Genomic DNA, 20,497 nt, shown 5'->3' on the forward strand with positions numbered 1-20,497 from the left:
GACTGTTAGATCTTATGTTTCCCTGTTAATGTAGGAGTCCAACACGTTCATGATTTACGTTTGGAAACTACTATGAGATGCAATGGTGCGGAGATGTCCAGCGTCGTTGTATAATTGCTGTCTAATTCACAGCCAAATGTTTACCACATCAGCGTGAATCTCACTGTTGTGTGAGCTTCAGTTGCATGTCGTTTTTGTTCAACTTTCCTCGGCTAGACTCCTCTCTCTGTCTCGTTCCATCATGAAATCTGTGTAGCAGTCTCACTCTTTTAAGGAGTGACCAAGTCATTTCTGTTTAATAAATTTCACAAGCATCCGTTTGGTCTCCTGGGTTTTATTTCAGTGCGGTTCTGTTCGAGGAATAACGCCACTCCAAAATCCACACACAAACATGAGCTCCAGAAAGATGCTTTTATTTAAACATATATTTACAGAAAGTGTTTAGCACTTGTGCGTCAGTCTACGCTCTACAGAAGGACCTCTTGGTACAATTACAACTCTCGGGAGCGATTTTTGTACTCCTGAAAGTTGCAGTCGTAACGTTCGGACCCCAAAGCTCACAAACACCAAACAACAAGTTTAGATACTTACAGCAACAACAGAAAAGAAGGACTAGCTCGCAAATAATTCGGTATCTACCCTGCTTTTATTTACAGATAAAGTGTATTTTACCGGATTGAGATTTTGATGTTGATAACGTTACAGAGCAGTAACAGAATCTGAAATGGGTCCCAGAAACATTAGTGATAGTGGAAACTCCTCCTCTACTGTTTACAACAATTAAATGGCAAGGAAACTCAAACCTGTTCACACAAGGTTAACATTTCTGAAGTGTTCTTTCTTTTTAAAGGGAAATGAATGGATTCAAGTTGTTTTGCTTTTATATATATTTTTTTTTCATCAAATTTTATCAAAATGTACAGCAGGGGAAGCTATTAAAATCGTCCTAGATTTGGTTTTTACTCCATCAGGGCGCTTCATGTGCAGTGTTTTATAAGAGATGATGATGATGATGATGATGATGATGATGATAAATTCATTCACATTTATCAGTGTTTTTCTGAGTATATTGTGACGGCCTTTTATTGTATTTAGTGCATTGCGGGGAACTGTTATAAAAAATAAACGTTTAGTTCTTATTTCGGTATTAAACACGGGGCTTGTTTCAACTGACCACACCTGAGACAAACCTAACCTAATATGAATATTATACTGTAGAAATGCTGAATTATTTGAATGTTACACTATATTTCCAAACTCTACTGCTCTCAACTCTACAATGTGTTGAGAGAAAGCAAAAAGTAGCAGTTGAACAGTGGCAGTTTGAGTGAAATAAACTGCTGCTAGACATCAACAATATTGTGATGTAGTGTCACGAAAACAAAGCACCCGAATTTACTGAGCACTGGTGGACAACTTAAAGGGGTGGTGTGTGTGTGTGTACCCGTTATTAACTTCAGCCACTGTGAGATATGATGGTATTATGGCTGCTCGGAGCTTAAGTATTGTAACAATGTATTGTGCTTGTAGTTGTCTTCTTACCAAACACAGTTAAACACAGTTAATCACATATCCGATTTGCTGTGGTTTTCAAATAAATATCCATTTAATTGTATGTTTTCTCCTTATCTTTTACCAGAACTGGCTCTAACTTGAATGCTTCATATCAACAAATGAATTTGGACAGCTCTATACATAGAGGAATCAATTTGGGTCACACTACGGCCAAGTGTCTCTCCCTATCGATTGCCTTCTGATGATCTGAACAGTTGGTAAATTCTGAGGGATAGACATGCTTTGGCCAGGTGCTTCTGATTTTGATTCTCAGAGGCATTTTTGTAAATGGAGAGTTCTCCATAGGACAGTTCACTAATGCTGCTCTAGATTCATTCAAATCATGGCATTTGACGCAAAGCGTTTTAGCCACATGGGGTTGGAAGGTTTTCTGTCATATTTCTTTACGCTTCTGGTTTACGTTTTTGCTCTCGTTTCTGTCTGATTGTGGAGTAACTGCGGTTTTTACGTATAATTCATTCAAAGGTGGTTCATTTGTGAAGAAACAAAGCCTTGCAGATTCACTGTTTCCAGAGCTTTCTGCTCAGAAACAGAACATCTGGAGTACAGCTGTTGATAGTAACTTGAGTCCAGATTCCTCTGGCCTATAAAGATGCAATCAGTGGATTGTTTCAGAGCTGAATTGTTCATGTTCTTCAGGTTTTTACATATAGCCATAAAAAATAGGTCTACCGTGGAAAACAGAATCCATTCTTAGGTGATTTAATGGCACTTCTAAGAAGTGTTAGGCAACAGAAAGATGGCACCCAATCTGCTATATGAAGAAAAGAGAAATCATGTCTACAGCAACCTGATTAACCCCAAATAAGACTCTTTTTCTTTTCCTGAAACGTACTGCGACTGTAGCTTTAAGAGAACGAGACTTTACATGATGGCACATTGTGTGGCTCCGCAGCAGTCTTTTATGATGGCTACGCTGGTCTTGGTGATGGAGGGCTTATTAGGGGGAGGCTCCGGGGTCGGCTTTTTCACTTTTGGAGGACCTGGGAATGAAAGAGGAAGGATTTTAATTGCAATGTCCCAACACAATGGAGGTGATGCTCATTTTTCTCATAAAGAAAATGGGATAGAGAAAGTGTGCTATCACCTAGAGTTCTGTTTATGGGCTTGAAGATGTTGTCAGTGATAAAATAAAACATGGAAAATTGTATCTATTTATATACTTTTGATTTTTTGTGCCATCATTGCTTTAATTCCTTCCTGTAATGTACAGGGTGAGCTATTTATATGGATACACCTTAATAAAATGGGAATGGTTGGTGATATTAACTTCCTGTTTGTGGCACATTAGTATATAGGAGGGGGGAAACTTTTCAAGATGGGTGGTGACCATGGTGACCATTTTGAAGTCGGCCATTTTTGGATCCAACTTTTGTTTTTTCAAACAACATCATGTGACACATCAAACCTATTGGGAATTTCACAAGAAATACAATGGTGTGCTTGGTTTTAACATAACTTTATTCTTTCATGAGTTATTTACAAGTTTGTGTCACATGACCCTCTTCCCATTGGAAAAAACAAAAGTTGGATCCAAAAATGGTCACCACCAATCTTGAAAAGTTTCCCTCCTCCCATATACTAATGTGCCACAAACAGGAAGCTAATATCACCAACCATTCCCATTTTATTAAGGTGTATCCCTATAAATGGCCCACCGTGTATATTATTAAAGCCATATCATGTCTTGAAGATGCATATATGATAACATCATTTTTCCATAATATTCTTCAGATGTAGTAGTTGAGGCTTTATAAAACCACAGTCTGTGGAAACCACTCTTCTCTGTGTGATTAAACACTTGTGTAATTGCTCATTTCTAGAAAAGGAATGGAGAAGGGGGTGGCACAGTTGTGGCACACTTGAAATGCCACTTTGCCCTTTGAATAGAAGGCCACCCACTGACTAATTTGGAGCTGTAGTGATTCCTAAACGTTACTGACCTCCATGAGACTCTGTGCAGTTTATATAATTTTTTGAAATAAAGGACATAGCTGTCTAGTCCCTGGGAACATGTTCAGTTTTACAAGAACTTAAAAGGTCAGGCTGTGTTTGTAGAGGGACTACAGTAATTGGTTAGTTCTCCTGTATTCTGATTAGTGAGATTTTCAAAGCACTTTGCGCCCTAAGGAGTCATTAATATCTGGGAATAAAATAGTAATGATTTTGTCAAGTTCTCCATTTCCCTAAGGTTAGTTCTTGCACCGGAGCAACAGCACTAAAGTATGAGCAAATATCATGTATTATAATGGCTGGTACTAATATATGATCTCTCATTCCAGTCTCATGCTAGTCACCTGCTTGTCTCATTACAGTCTCACGGTAGTCATTTGACAATCTCATTCCCATCACAATCAGAGTCTTGCTTCGGTCTCGGTCTATTCCTCTGAAAATCTCACTTCGGTCTCGGTCTATTCCTCTGAAAATCTCACTTTGGTCTCGGTCTATTCCTCTGAAAATCTCACTTCGGTCTCGGTCTATTCCTCTGAAAATCTCACTTCGGTCTCAGCTCATTTAAAGATTTCACTGCAGTCTCACTCTGGAAATCTCACTTCAGTCTCCTCACCAGTTGTTTCTTGAACATGTCACTTGTGAGAGTTAAGATCAAACTCACTCTGAGCAACTCTGGCCAGTTTCTCCAGCGGCATGAGCTTCAGTCTTAGGAACTCCGCCATCTCCTGGTCCTCTTCCTGCTCCCTGTGAAAGAAAGCGGAGATGCAGGTGAAGGAGAGATAGAGAGAACTTAGAAAGGGAGTGTGCGATACAGAAGAGAAAAGGGCAGTCGAGAGTAGGAAAGAAACGGCTTCAGAGTTTGGGGGAAAGGAGGAGGGAGGAGTGAGAGAAATGAAGTAGAAGAATGGCAGAATGAGTCATAAACACAGTGTGAGAGCTGCTGCTGGGTCAGGGAGGTGTTGATGAGTGCGTTTTCTCTCTCTCTCTCTCACACACACTAATGAGCTTCACAGTTCTCAGAACGAAAAAATGTTTCTCTCCTTTCATTTGATTCACGCTTCACTGAATGTTATCTGACAGAGGCCAAGAAGAGGGCTTTCGGGGATAAAACACAGGGGTGGGATCACAGTGGGCAACCATGCTAATTAAACTATATTAAACATCTTAGAATTGACCATTTTACCACCTGAAATCAATTAATTCTGCTCTGTTAATTTCTGCATAAATGTTTTAGAGCTTTAAATTGAAGCGATTATTAATCCCAGGTGCATACTGTTTCAAAATGAGAGATTGAGAGCTAGCATGCACTTAGCTGCCTTTATTTTCAGGAGTAAACAAGAGAATGCTAGCTAGCTTCACTGACATTCTGATATAAGTCCAGTTGGAGGGGCTTAAAATCTGAAATAGGGTCCCTATTTAATGCATTAATTTGAGACATTCTATCAATTTAATTCATCAGCAGAAAATATTAGACAAACGGAGATAAGAAACAAATCTGCTCAGAAATAGCTTGAATTAACTTCCGACTTTTTCCAGCAGCTCAGCAAAATGCTAGCAAAGGCAGGTTTTATAACTTATGTAGTGTTCTCCTCCAAGTGTGTTGAGCAGTTTGAAAACTAGTGAGTGAGTCCTCATAGTCATCCGGAGGAAACCCACGCAGAGAGAGGGAGAACACACCACACTCCTTACAGTCACCCGGAGGAAACCCACACAGACACAGGGAGAACACACCACACTCCTCACAGACAGTCACCTGGAGGAAACCCACGCAGACACAGGGAGAACACACCACACTCCTCACAGACAGTCACCCGGAGGAAACCCACGCAGACACAGAGAGAACACACCACACTCCTCAGACAGTCACCCGGAAGAAACCCACGCGGACACTGGGAGAACACACCACACTCCTCAGACAGTCACCTGAAGGAAACCCATGCGGACACTGGGAGAACACACCACACTCCTCACAGACAGTCACCCGGAGGAAACCCACGCGGACACTGGGAGAACACACCACACTCCTCACAGACAGTCACCCGGAGGAAACCCACGCGGACACTGGGAGAACACACCACACTACTCACAGACAGTCACCCGGAGGAAACCCACGCGGACACTGGGAGAACACACCACACTCCTCACAGACAGTCACCCGGAGCAGGACTTGAATGCACAACCTCTAGGTCCCTATAGCTGTGTGACTGCGACACTAACCTGCTGTTACAGCAGGGCATACAAGCGTAAGCTCCTTATTATCAGTGGAACTCATGTGGGTGGAGAGGTGGGTTTGATAGCAGAGGTTAATTAAAGGTGCAAATCATCACTCTTTCTTTCTTTCTTTCTTTCTTTCTTTCTTTTTGTATTACTCTCACTCATGCCAGACACACACCTCAGTCTTTCCACCTCTGCATCATCCACCAAGAAATCCCTCTTTTCCACCAGTTTATGGATCTTCTGAATCAGCTCTTCTTCTTTCTGCCGGTGTTTCTTGCTTTTTTCTTTTTCTGGAATGAAGATAAAAATACTAAATTCTCAAAACTGCTGAATAATTACGTAGTTAAAATGTAGACAATTCAGATGCATGTAAACTTTAACATACTAAGGCTTGCAGATTTCAAACACGTTACACACACTGTAATATTTCAGATTTTCTAAAAACTGATACAACACACACACACACACACACAGACAAGGCAATTTTCCTCAGGATCAATATAGTGTTATCTTTATCTAATCACTGAAATGAGAAAGTAGAGAGAGATATTGAAGGGCACAGGTCAGATTTTTTCTTCTCACTGAACACTTTCTTAAAAATATGTAGGGATGCATGCGCACACACACACACACACACACACACACACAAACTCAAAACATACATGCACTAATGCTTTCTTTCTCTCTCACCCTCCCCCACCTCTCACATCACAGAATCTCACACACACACACACACACACACACACGTCACACACACTCCTCATTGCCAGTCACGTAAATGTCAAAAAATGAAAGGTTGGGCTGTGTTTAAAGGTATAGCACACACATGGCTGTTGATGATGGGAATCTAATACTCATCTGATTTTTTGGCAATACATTGTTTATTATCTACTATAAGGCAGAGGAGCATTGACGGTTTCTGATGATTTTATTACACTATGTGGATTAGATTGGATGCAGATTTTTTTCTCGTGTAATCGAGTTTTGAGGGAAACACAGGGCGATTAAACTCAGGGTCAGAATGTCTTTCAAATGCTAATGTAGTTAGAGAGTAACATGATTACAATCCTGAAAAAACAGAATGTAAAATATAACTTATTTACTAATAAATTTATAAATAAATACCTGATTAAGACAGGCACACATTTATAAAGGAGCAGTTATGAAACAACCTTTACACAGACACTGTCTCTCCTGGATGTATCAGAGATTCAGTACTAAGTCTTACGTAATCATACCTGCTCCCAAACGGGGGACCCACTCTATGGAGCTTAAACTGGTTCATATTAGGACCACAAATAATGTGAGCTGCAATTTATAGAAAAACACTAAATATAATAAATATTGCTCTTTCAGAGATGTTTATTTTTAAATCATGCAGAGCCTAACATCCAATCAGCAAAGATTCAGGATACAAGAATGTAAACAAGAGCTGAGAACATGTACCTGGAACTGTTACAATCTTCCGCAACTCCTGCTTCAGAGCCATGATGTCTTTACACAGCTGGATATCATCCATCCTGTAGAGGAAAAATAAAAAGATGAATCTATACGTGTGTTTTTATTTTTGTGCCATGGCCCAGCACTGAGGGAAGGCAGCTAGGAACCAAAACACGTCACAATTTCAATTCTATTACATGTTCATGAAGAATCGACCAATAGAAATGCTTCAAAATTATGAAATTAGAAATTTAAATTAGAAATGAAAAATTCCTGTAAGTTATCACTTTTTATCACAAGATTAGAGAACAGCACGTAGTGTCTCTGTCACAGCTCCAGGGTCTGTGAGGAGTGTGGTGTGTTCTGCCTGTGTCTGCATGGGTTTCCTCCGGGGGTCTGTGAGGAGTGTGGTGTGTTCTCCCTGTGTCTGCGTGGGTTTCCTCCGGGTGTCTGTGAGGAGTGTGGTGTGCTCTCTCTGTGTCTGCATGGGTTTCCTCCGGGTGACTGTCTGTGAGGAGTGTGGTGTGTTCTCTCTGGGTCTGCGTGGGTTTCCACTGGGAAACTGTCTGTGAGGAGTGTGGTGTGTTCTCCCTGTGTTTCTGTGGGTTTCCTCCGGGTGACTGTCTGTGAGGAGTGTGGTGTGTTCTCCGTGTCTGCGTGGGTGACAGTCTGTGAGGAGTGTGGTGTGTTCTCCGTGTCTGCGTGGGTGACAGTCTGTTAGGAGTGTGGTGTGTTCTCTCTGTGTTTCTGTGGGTTTCCTCCGGCTGACTGTCTGTGAGGAGTGTGGCGTGTTCTCTCTGTGTCTGTGTGGGTTTCCTCCGGGTGACTGTCTGTGAGGAGTGTGGTGTGTTCTCTGTGTCTGCGTGGGTTTCCTCCGGGTGACTGTCTGTGAGGAGTGTGGCGTGTTCTCTCTGTGTCTGCGTGGGTTTCCTATGGTTTCGTCCCACGGTCCAAAAACACATATTGGTAGGTGGTTTGGAAACTTAAAAGTAGGTGTGAGTGAGTGAATGTGTGGGTTTGTGTCGTCCTGCAAAAGATTGGCGCCCCTCCAGGGTGTGTTCTCTGCTTGCGCCCAGTGATTCCAGACCCACCGCGACCCTGAACTGGATAAGGGTTACAGACAATGAATCAATGAATAAACAATAAAGAACCCATGCATTCAACCAAACTTCAAAACAGATCAAATATCTATTGCATATCTTCACTGTTCAATGAAAAACATGTCTACCTTTATTTTTTGATTTTTATTTTACTACACCATTTGAACACAGCAAAGTTTTAAATGATAAACGGAGCAATAGAAATGCTCCAATGACTTGGAATAACATATTTTGACATTGACATCCATTGAAAGTTTTTTCCTTCTCCTGTAAAGTTATTTTTTGGGGATACATGTTGTTCCGTGGACACAGACAATATGAGAATTCATAATTGTGGCAGTGACCATGCCGCCCTAAGAGGATTAGCTGTGTATTAGCCCTCACAAGAATAACCTGACTCTGAACTAAAGCATTCAGCTCAGCGCACACAAATGTCTCTCTCCTTTCCTGTCCACTTCTCTCATCTTCTCTCTCTTATACATCTGCCAGCGCATCCTTTCCTGAGAGCACACAAACAGGTAATCAGGGTTGAACCGAGTGAGGAGCACCATGTGGCTGCAGCCTCACCTCAATCCGTGCGACTCTGCGATTGGCCCCAATCTCCACTTTTTGGGTCGAAGTTATTGATTCCTCATTGGCTCGTTTCCTCACCAGGGAGGCAGAACATGGCCAGCGGCAAGGCTTCATTGAGCCCCTTCCATCTGGGCTCCAGGGACCCAGGCCACAGTACGTTATTGTACAGTACAGTGAACATGTAGACCAGCCATTTTGAGCAATTCACAATCCACACAACTGAGCCTCCCTCGCTCCTCCGCATGAGGAAATAATTAATCGCATCGAAAACGCAGACCAAGTCGTTCAACTGAATTCCCTGAAAAAGCCCTGAAAACTGTAGGCGTCAGATTAATAACATTGCATGTGTCACACAGTACACACACATAACTTCACACACACTTTTAAATGTGTGGGTTTCCTCCGGGTGACTGTCTGTGAGGAGTGTGGTGTGTTCTCCCTGTGTCTGCGTGGGTTTCCTCCGGGTGACTGTCTGTGAGGAGTGTGGTGTGTTCTCCCTGTGTCTGCGTGGGTTTCCTCCGGGTGACTGTCTGTGAGGAGTGTGGTGTGTTCTCCCTGTGTCTGCGTGGGTTTCCTCCGGGTGACTGTCTGTGAGGAGTGTGGTGTGTTCTCCCTGTGTCTGCGTGGGTTTCTTCCGGGTGCTCCGGTTTCCTCCCCCACAGTGCAAAAACACACGTTGGTAGGTGGATTGGCGACTCCAAAGTGTCCGTAGGTGTGAGTGTGTGAGTGAATGTGTGAGTGTGTGTGTTGCCCTGTGAAGGACTGGCGCCCCCTCCCGGGTGTATTCCCCCCTTGCACACAATGATTCCAGGTAGGCTCTGGACCCACCGCGACCCTGAACTGGATAAGGGTTACAGACAATGAATGAATGAATGCTAAGCTTCGTAATGGCATTAGACATGAGCTAGTCCCTACCTGCCTCATCTGATCTGGACTGCTATCTTTTATTTACCTTTATTCTCCATAAACATGGCATAAATTAGTGTAATTAAACATGTAACAAGGTCACTACATTTGACTCAGACTCTAAGAGTCAGATGTTCAGTGTTTGTGACGTATAAGTAAATGCAGTCCCCAGAGATATGAGTAGGTTCACGAGTATTTTTCTCAGTGTATGGTGGACTGGGAGCCCCGCTGAGTGACTGTGTGACTGGATTCAGAAAGACTGAAACTAATTATTGAGCCTAGAAGGCGTTGTGCTTGTCCCCAGGGAACACTGGGTTTCATTACTTTCTTCAACACATCAAATACGTCTTAACTTTCTCCATCTCATTTCCACCTGCGCTCTGAACGATCCTATTTCAGGGTTTTGGTGAAAGAGGTGGGAACACGCAGCTTTGAAACCATGCGCAATATCGAATGGCATCACATGTTCATTACTTTCACTGTTCGTGAGCACCGCTCACATGAATAAATACATGTAATCAGATTGGGATGCCAGAGTTTAAAATGTGTTTTAGAAATGACTGAGCACTCTAGGGACACACTGCATTTACACGAATGTTTGTGGACATCCACTGCTAACACTGTCAATAAAATGGGATGCTCTGAAGCAGTTGCACATGAGCCCAGTTTCACCACGACCAATCCCAAGCGCCAGCACTGGAGTGTGCATCATTAGAACTGCGCTGAGGTGAGTTGGAGTCATGTTAGTGATCCAGAACTAATCATCCAGCTTTAATGACTTTCACGTTTATGTGGCTGCCATCACACTTTTACAGCAATGTTCTGATATTGGGCGGCACCGTGGCGCAGCAGGTAGTTGTCGCAGTCACACAGCTCCAGGGACCTGGAGGTTGTGGGTTCGATTCCCGCTCCGGGTGACTGTCTGTGAGGAGTGTGGTGTGTTCTCCCTGTGTCTGAGTGGGTTTCCTCCGGGTGACTGTCTGTGAGGAGTGTGGTGTGTTCTCCCTGTGTCTGAGTGGGTTTCCTCCGGGTGACTGTCTGTGAGGAGTGTGGTGTGTTCTCTCTGTGTCTGTGTGGGTTTCCTCCGGGTGACTGTCTGTGAGGAGTGTGGTGTGTTCTCCCTGTGTCTGCGTGGGTTTCCTCCAGGTGACTATCTGTGAGGAGTGTGGTGTGTTCTCCCTGTGTCTGCGTGGGTTTCCTCCAGGTGACTGTCTGTGAGGAGTGTGGTGTGTTCTCCCTGTGTCTGCGTGGGTTTCCTCCAGGTGACTATCTGTGAGGAGTGTGGTGTGTTCTCCCTGTGTCTGCGTGGGTTTCCTCCGGGTGCTCCGGTTTCCTCCCACAGTCCAAAAACACACATTGGTAGGTGGACTGGCGACTCCAAAGTGTCCGTAGGTGTGAATGTGTGTGTGTCTGTGTTGCCCTGTGAAGGACTAGTGCCCCCTCCAGGGTGTATTCCCGCCTTGCGCCCAATGATTCCAGGTAGGCTCTGGACCCACCGCGACCCTGAATTAGATAAGCGCTTACAGATAATGAATGAATGAATGAATGTTCTGATATTAAGTGTAAAGCCTTCCTAGAAAAGCAGAAGCAGTTAAAGCAGCAAAGAGGAGACCGGCTCATTACTGTTGCCCTAAATCTCAGAAGAAATTCCGGATGTATTTTTAGGTGATTATAACAAACAAGACAAAGTGTGCATCTGTATTCTCAGAACAAATAAAGCTGACAAACACCAGGAAGAGAGTAAAAACCAAACACAACAGAAGCCAGCGGCTGGGGTTTATCTGTGTCCGGCGCTAAAGGCCAGTGCGTGTCCATTGTGTTTCCAGTCACGCCTGTCAAGCTTGAAGGAGATGGAAATAACAGGCTTCCATTTGATTTTTCCTCCTTTGATTTAGGGGATGCAAACTGAAATCACACACACACACACATAGAGAGTGGGCAGTGATGTGTTTCCTCACATGAAGCGAAGCTCGGACTCTCGTCTGACCAGCACCTCCCTGAGCCTTTGGATCCGAGCCATCTCCATCTCAATCTCGTCCGGAGACATGGAGCCTTCCTCCATGGACACGTCCATCTGACCTGAATCGAGACAAAGAGAGTGTGAGTTTGTGTGTGTGTGTGTGTGTGGGGGGGGGGGTTACAGTAACAAATCTCTGACCAAACCTTTGGACCAATTAGATATGATCATGTTTCAGTAGCAGACGATTCATTTAAACATATGCTGAATATACAGATGTGACTGGTCACCAACACTATAAAGTCAAACACCCTTGGAAATGGTGTATTTTAAAGCTTTGTATATAACATTTATGTCTAATATAACCATGTTAATTGACTGAATTGTCCACTGTGATAAATTACAGCACGGCGCACTGTTTAGAGCACACTGTGGTTATGACCAGGACTTAAGAGACTTTTATCCACCACGTTTTATTGCAAGCATAATTAGAGAACTCTAAATGGATTGAGGGCGGCACGGTGGCACACAGACCTGGACCTGGAGGTTGTGGGTTCGATTCCCACAAGCTCAGCAGTGTCCGATAAAAACCAACAGGCCTGTTTTACAAGGGATTTGGACGGCATCAGAGAATGGAGACAGTGTTGTCACATTAATGACCCTCTGCTTTAAGGTGCAGTCCATCATTTTTACTGCAACGGTGTCACAAACAAAATTTCTTTACTGTTTTTACCTTTATTTTCCAAAAAACCTACAATTCACATGAGGTAAGTAAAGTTAATAATGCTTAGAATGGGTCGCCAACAGGGGCACGGCCATATTTAAAATAGGTTTAGTACAGAATCTTCAGACAATCCATGTGTGAACATGTATATACTCTTCAGGTTACTGCATTTGTGTTAGAAGTGTGTGTTTTATGGCCTACAGTAAAAAAAGTACCAATAGTATCTACCAGTGGCGGATGCTGGTCTTTCAAGGAGGGGAAGCTCAATTTCGGGCCTACATCATAAAATGTGTTGGTTTATTTATACGTAAATTCTACCCTCCGTTCCTTTTCAAGAAAAAAAATGTCTGATGGGCGGGACAAAGCCCAGCATTTATCCAATGACTCGTCTCGTTTTGCTGCACTTCGCTGCTTCGCTATTGAACTCTGTGGACGCTCAGCGTCCTCACTGTTTAAAGCACTGTGAAGCTGTGGGAATGATTGAGAGGAAAGCCGCGTCTTTACCAGTGATAAGAAGCTGATTCTGAACAAAAGTTGAGCGCGTTGTAGTGCATATTTATTCAATGACATGTACACACAACAGTACATATTTGATCACTTATTTTTTTTTTACATTTTAGGGGAAGCTGAGCTTCCCTTGCAGTCTTAGAGCAATCGGCACTGGTATCTAGTGACTCTGACCACTTAACACTGGATTCCAGACCACTTGGAAAGTGGAAACCTCCTTCCAGGAAATAAGTAACGTGACACCATTTGATGTCATTGCCAAGTAGGAGGCCTCAGCCAAAGGGATGAGAGTGAAACAAATGTGCTGTTTCATAAACAGCAGCATGGGTAGAATGTTCTTTTACCCAACGAGATTAAGTGGTTTAAACTGATCATAAAAACCTTTAGAGGGCGACAGTGAGTACTGTTTGTTTACTTGAGCTTCCTTTTGTTGTCAACCAGAAGCTACGTAGGATTCATAGCTATTAAAGCAACGCTTTGTGTGATTTTTACCTTAAAAATACAGCTTCTAAATCATTGTGATGCTCCACTGGCTTTACCTAGCGTTCCTTTAAGCTATCTAGCTAATCAGCATCCTTAGGCTTGTACTGAAACAGCTGTTTCTTCCCTTCTGTCCAGAGACATTGTATTGTCAGGTTGTTTATGTATGTAAGACAGGACCAATATCAGCTACACTTTAATAAAACAGACACTGACGTGTGGGAATACGTGTTCTCCCAAAGCAAAGACAGGCCTGTTATTCTCACGCTGGATAAGATCGAACGACCTCCAGAGCGCAATGTAAATAATCTCAGCAGCGACCTCCCCATCACCCCTGCTGACTCATACAGTGCGTCAAAGTGAGCCGGAGCAGCCAGCGGCGCTCCGATCTCCCGTTCTCAGGCACATATCAAACACCCGCTGTGTGCCACAGTGGGCAGAACATGGGCGTGGACAAAGAGGCTGTTTAAGAACAAAGAGCCATTCCCACTGTGAGATGAAGCAGTTTGCTCTGTAATGAAACAGTAGGCCAGGGTGAGTAACATATTTGTGTTCCCTCACACTCTGTTCAGCCCTTTGTTTCCTGGCAGGTTAATCCTCAAGATATTAATGTTCTGAGGTCACTTTCTGATGGCACGGACCTATATTACATTGTGACTGACAGGATATAAATAACCAGCATCCACTCCTGTGGCTCTGTCTGTCTGTTACGCTGACCCTAGGTTTCAAATCAAGTATTTCTCAATAATAAGACATGTAAGATTTGTGAGATACAATGAAAACAAAGGAAAACCATCCATGGAATTTATAACATAGACATTTTAAAGCATTAAAAAGAAACAAACGTAAATTTGACACCAGAACTTTATGGGTATTTTTGTTCACTGTGACATACAAACAGATAGAGAGGGATATAAAGGCCCCAGCTTTGGGATGTGGATCAGTAGAAGTGTGTTCTCTGGAGTGATGAAGCTCTAGCTAGTATTTTGGAGCGCCATTTTTGATCCAAAGATAATGAACTGGCTTTAAATATCACAGCAGAATCAGACTGTGGCTCAAGTTTCACAGCAATATTTTTAATCAGGGAAAATGTTGCAATTCCCACCCATAGTTTATTGTATAAGAATTCTGCACATTAGAAGAACTGGTGGTTTCTTCTCTCTCTCTCTCTCTCTCTCATTCCCTCTGCTGACCACTCGTTCGATACGCCGCAGAACCAGTCTGAGGAAACATTTGTAAGTGGCAGCTTGCCAGAGCCCTTTAATGAATCTCGCACAAAAGCCGGTGAATACGCCAGCTGCTCCCAGCTGAGCAGCTCGTTCTAACAGAGCAAAGATAACAAGGCACCGAAGATACACATCAGCGATGTCAATCTGTACCTGCAGCTGTGGCACCAAAACAGAGGCACTTCATATGGCACTCTGTACCTGACTCATCTGATAAAGGTAAAACAAACAGCTCACTCTCACTGACTATAATGAGGCCCCGGGTCCCTGTTATATGCCACAAGTGCTGTTCTCAAGTGTCCCATTCTGCCTCTCCAATTGATTAGTTCATTTGTCCATTAGGACCCAGTTAAACATGGCATGATTTTCGTGTAGCTGTCTGAGATGTTTTCCGCTTCACATCCCACTATGAATATAACCAGCTCACGTGATCATCATCTGATAAAAATAAACCTCTGTTATAAATGCAGAGCTGTGCAGAATAGCCTCAGTGCTCTGCCAGCTGTCAGTAGCAGAAAGCCTTCGGGTCACAGTAGGGCTGGAAGATAAAGGCTAACATGGCAACTTCATCAGCCAATTCTGTGAGCTGTTAACTGGGCATTCCTGGCTAAAGCTCATATGCTAGCTATTGTATTATGTAGTAGTTAACTGTTTATGTTTATCAAGTTCTTTAACTACAATTCCCAGCATGCATTTCACAAATATGTCACACAAACCCTGTGTGGGGATGTAACCAGTACTGACTGCTAGCCTTGCCACTGATCTGTAGGCTAAACACAAACAGGCTAGTACTGGTTGTGCCAAAAAATAAATAAAATAAATAAAGTGGAATGTGGTTTACTTCAAAACCAAAGACTAATGGAGAAATTGGAAAGTTTTCTGTCATAAATTAACAGAAGGTCTATCTGTACCCAACACAAAATAGGAAACAGATAAAGGAGCTAGCTCTGCTAACTAGCCTTTAACTTCTAGCTCTTTTGATAAGTCATTTCTGTCATTGAAATATGACTGAAGATTGAAAGATGTCGTCCACCTTCAGGACACATCAGGACACAGCATTTACGCTGGAACTTTGTGCTCAAGAGACTACTACGACAAGGCTCCAGGAGGTGATTGGGCATGTGTACAACAGAGCATTAGTTACGCTTGTCAATTCTGGCAAATCATCTCTTTAATGTGGTGAAAACATCAACTTAATTTCATTATCACAGATATGCAACCCATGCTTGGGGCTGACTAACGCACTGTGGGGTATAATAAAGTCTTAAATCCAATGCTAAGTGCTGTGAATGCTGTTAAACAGCAGTATCCAGCCTCTGTGGGGCTTGATCAGTGCAATGAGCTGAATACCAGCTCTGCTGCTGCTAACGGCTATAAATAGAGCCGGGTTCTTCTCTCTCTTGCTGAAGGACTTAACTACAGTCTCCACTGCTGTGTGCGTCCGACTCTGTGTGTCATTTAATACACTGAACACTACTTAGTACCACAACGCATGGTGGGAAATATCGTTGCTCAAAAGCTGCACATTGATACGGCAGAAATGTCTGAGCAAATGAAGTCTCAGTTGTCTTTCCATCTACAGACGGAAACTACAGAGATATTAGCTTCCTTGAGATGGTCAGTCTCAGTCCCTGCCCTATGGAGTCAGGCCAGTGTTCAGTGTTCCTCGTGAGTCATAACGGAGACCAACAGCCAAGTCATTTTCGTGTGGAGTTGGGTGAGATGTGATGGAGCATCTGTGGTGTTAGTGGCTGAGACTGGGGTGTGAGCAATAACAGCATAATTGGTGGAATAAATCTGACTAATCAGTGGAACAATTCTAACAGTGCATCCTAATGCTTATGGTTAAAGTGATGGGGGAATTTTGGGTCAAAGTTGATAACTAGCATTTTTATGTATATATCTGTAGATGCCAAAATATTACATATGTCCAAACAGCTCTACAAACACTCATCTTTTAAAATCCCTGTAGGAAAGCACTGCCAAAGGAATGGGATGCTGCACATGAGCTTAAGGCTACTATGCCCTGTGCCAAGCTTGGGCTAGAGAGGTATGAAGAGCTGTTGAATGGAGAGGAAATGTTAGATAATAAGGTGTTTATGAATGTATTAAATTGGATGTCAACTAACTGTATTAGCATCACAGAGAAATATTTCCCAGAGAGCACGCAGATGTGGGTCACTCAAAGCAAACATGTTGTGGGAGGTTGTGGGCTCGATTCCTGCTCCGGGTGACTGTCTGTGAGGCGTGTGGTGTGTTCTCTCTGTGTCTGCGTGGGTTTCCTCCGGGTGACTGTCTGTGAGGAGTGTGGTGTGTTCTCCTTGTGTCTGTGTGGGTTTCCTCCAGGTGACTGTCTGTGAGGAGTGTGGTGTGTTCTCTCTGTGTCTGCGTGGGTTTCCTCCGGGTGACTGTCTGTGAGGAGTGTGGTGTGTTCTCCCTGTGTCTGCGTGGGTTTCCTCCGGGTGACTGTCTGTGAGGAGTGTGGTGTGTTCTCTCTGTGTCTGCGTGGGTTTCCTCCGTGTGACTGTCTGTGAGGAGTGTGGTGTGTTCTCCCTGTGTCTGCGTGGGTTTCCTCCGGGTGACTCTCTGTGAGGAGTGTGGTGTGTTCTCTCTGTGTCTGCGTGGGTTTCCTCCGGGTGACTGTCTGTGAGGAGTGTGGTGTGTTCTCTCTGTGTCTGTGTGGGTTTCCTCCGGGTGAATGTCTGTGAGGAGTGTGGTGTGTTCTCTCTGTGTCTGCGTGGGTTTCCTCTGGGTGACTGTCTGTGAGGAGTGTGGTGTGTTCTCCCTGTGTCTGCGTGGGTTTCCTCCGGGTGACTGTCTGTGAGGAGTGTGGTGTGTTCTCCCTGTGTCTGCGTGGGTTTCCTCCAGGTGAATGTCTGTGAGGAGTGTGGTGTGTTCTCTCTGTGTCTGCGTGGGTTTCCTCCGGGTGACTGTCTGTGAGGAGTGTGGTGTGTTCTCTCTGTGTCTGTGTGGATTTCCTCCGGTGCTCCGGTTTCCTGAACTGGATAAGCGTTACAGATAATGAATGAATGAATGACTGTAAAATTAGTACAATTAATTTTTTAGGGTTGTTAATAATCTCCTTGTCTGGAGAACAGGCATCATTAAACACTGCTTTGAAATACTGCTTAAGTCTAATTATCTGATATATATATATATATAATTTGGTGATACCAAATCTGTGTGTGAGTGAGTGACTGGGTGAGAGCATGATGCCCTATCATTCCTTCCTTGCATCCAATGATTCTGGACCCACCGAGACCATCGACAGAATGAAGTGGTTACAGAAGAGCATGAATTTAAAAGTATCTCTAATCACTTTCTGACAACACTGTAACCTCATTCTGTCTAAAACCCCAGTAAAAACGACCAGCACATACATGAATATTCCAGACATCTTCCACGAGTGAATCCATAAAAGAAGAACGATGACGGACAGGAACTGCATTATTAAAGAATTAATACGCTATACGTTGTTTGTGCTCTGTCCTCTAGAGGAAAATCCAGTGAGATGCAGAAGAATAAAGCAACATCTACAAGAACGAAATGGTTGCTAATGGGATCTGCAGGTTTCGAGTGTGTTCCTCTGAACTGCTCTCGTTTCTGGTGAAAAGCATTTGAGCTCAACCAGCTTCCAGTTGGAATCGCAGTTTGTTTCAGTTTGTCGCTTTAAAGGGAGACTACATTAAACTCCAGCGTAGGATTTAAACAGTGCAGTTCACAGAGGTTTCGTCTGGGAGGTGGTTCACTGTGGAGAAACTTAAAGTGGTGCTTATAGGAACCAGACATCATAACACATGTCATCAACAAATACAACATTATTTATTATTAGCAACCACCAGAGAACTTCGCCTCACAGTAACTATTGTTATTTTAATTGGAACCATTTGTTGTGTATTTATTTACTGTGAGGTAGAAGTGTAAGGACGCATCAAGATGTCTGGTTACTATCATCACGACTGCAGAACAACTCTGATGCAGTTGATGTACAAACAAGTAAAAAAGAAAAAATAGGAAAAGTTAATTAACCATTTTTCTAAAAAAATGCTACGTGTCACATATCATCTCTGAGAGGTCCGACTGCTGAAGTACACCCACCGCACATATGTATTACTCACATATCATTTTAATTTCAGCATTAACTCCTACATAATTCATAGATTAAATTTTACTGTCGACAACACAAACTGACAAAGTGCATCTGTGAGAGATGTCCCTCTCGGCAGTGGAGCATTCCCCCCCGTTTCTTTCTAGAACAGACCACAATAACACTCCGCTCAGACTAATGCTCTCAAGGCTGAATGCCATCAGATCCTCACAGCAATGTTGCAACATTTCAGGAGTAGAGCACTGTGATGGATGCGTATTGTTTCTGAACACACAATACACTCTGAGAATAACATCCCTACTGCTCTTATGGCTTCCATCAAATCCTCACAGCAGTGTTCCAGCATCTCAGGAGTCAGAGCGTTATGAAAGATGCATGTTTATCTGCACGCCTTCCTGAAAATGCAGCAGACTAAGGCTCCACTCTGACAGTAAACTCACTACTGTAGCGAGACTGTGGGCTGTGCTTTTCTGCGCATGTGATGAGACCGTTGATTTTACGTGGTGTTTATCCCCCTCACCTTTGTCCGGGCTCGAGCTCCAGTGCGTGGTGCGCACGGCTCCGTAGCTCCGCGGCGCGCTCTCTCGCTCGGAGATGCTCTTCTTCAGCTCCATGGTTTCCTCCGCGGCTCTAGTCCGTGACCGTGTGACGCTCGCGACTCGGTAAAGCTGCGATTCAAGGCTGTAAACGCGGTGTTTTTGTCGCTCGTGCGCTCGGGATGCTGCTGATGCTGCTGCTCCTCATCCTCCCTCCCCGTTCTTGCTGACGTCACTGCCACGCCGCCGTGGACCGAGCAGGGATGCAGAGCGCATGCGCACAGAAGAGAGAGAGAGAGAGAGAGAGAGAGAGAGAGAGAGAGAGAGAGAGAGAGTCTTGACTATGGACCCATGTTGACCCTATATTCGAGTTATAGGGCTATCCTTGCTTTTCCGGAAAATGCAGCCCACCTGTATTTCACTAGACAGCCTAGACATGTTGATATGTGCTGTGTTCATGCATTTATTATAAAAATGTATTAAATATAACCATGGCCCACAACTCATTTTCATTTATGTTCATTTGTTTTTTTAACATATATTTACATTTTAAATATACTTCTCTATCTAATGTGTAAACTATGTAGTTAGATTTGTTGGTTATATTTAACCTACTATTTATTTACTTACTGATATCTGCATATTGTTTATATATTAAATTTTACATTGTTACTATAATATTTCATATCAATACACATAACAAAACAATTAACCTTATGTTTCAGTCCACTCCTTGCTAAAACCGGTTTATTATTATTCATTCATTCATTGTCTGTAACCCTTATCCAGTTCAGGGTCGCGGTGGGTCCAGAGCCTACGTGGAATCATTGGGCGCAAGGCAGGAATACACCCTGGAGGGGGCGCCAGTCCTTCACAGGGCAACACACACACACACTTACACCTACGGACACTTTCGAGTCACCAATCCACCTACCAACGTGTGTTTTTGGAGTGTGGGAGGAAACCCACACAGACACAGGGAGAACACACCACACTCCTCACAGACAGTCACCTGGAGGAAACCCACACAGACACAGGGAGAACACACCACACTCCTCACAGACAGTCACCCGGAGGAAACCCACGCAGACACAGAGGGAACACACCACACTCCTCACATACAGTCACCCAGGGAAACCCACGCAGACACAGGGAGAACACACCACACTCCTCACAGTCACCCGGAGGAAACCCA

General features: G+C 43.6%; 1 protein-coding gene across 1 annotated transcript; it reads right to left on the reverse strand.

Moving 5' to 3' along the window:
* Positions 1–1,561: 1,561 nt before the first annotated feature.
* bmerb1 (bMERB domain containing 1) lies at positions 1,562–19,516 on the reverse strand. Its single transcript, XM_066663154.1, has 6 exons — positions 19,287–19,516; positions 11,723–11,843; positions 7,192–7,265; positions 5,921–6,035; positions 4,190–4,272; positions 1,562–2,558 (listed from the first exon to the last, which is right to left on the reverse strand). The coding sequence occupies exons 1-6, from the start codon at positions 19,378–19,380 to the stop codon at positions 2,440–2,442; spliced, it is 606 nt and encodes a 201-aa protein (XP_066519251.1). The 5' UTR covers positions 19,381–19,516; the 3' UTR covers positions 1,562–2,439.
* Positions 19,517–20,497: the final 981 nt, after the last annotated feature.

Source organism: Hoplias malabaricus, chromosome 3 (assembly GCF_029633855.1).
Source record: "Hoplias malabaricus isolate fHopMal1 chromosome 3, fHopMal1.hap1, whole genome shotgun sequence".
Taxonomy (NCBI): Eukaryota; Metazoa; Chordata; class Actinopteri; order Characiformes; family Erythrinidae; genus Hoplias; species Hoplias malabaricus.

Excerpts from the sequence above, each read along its gene's own strand:
- bmerb1 (XM_066663154.1), bottom strand. The coding sequence starts at position 19,380 with ATGGAGCTGAAGAAGAGCATCTCCGAGCGAGAGAGCGCGCCGCGGAGC. Across the intron at positions 6,036-7,191 it reads GAAGATTGTAACAGTTCCAG|AAAAAGAAAAAAGCAAGAAA; the intron begins GTACATGTTCTC and ends TCTTCATTCCAG. Across the intron at positions 4,273-5,920 it reads GCAGAGGTGGAAAGACTGAG|GGAGCAGGAAGAGGACCAGG; the intron begins GTGTGTGTCTGG and ends TTTCTTTCACAG.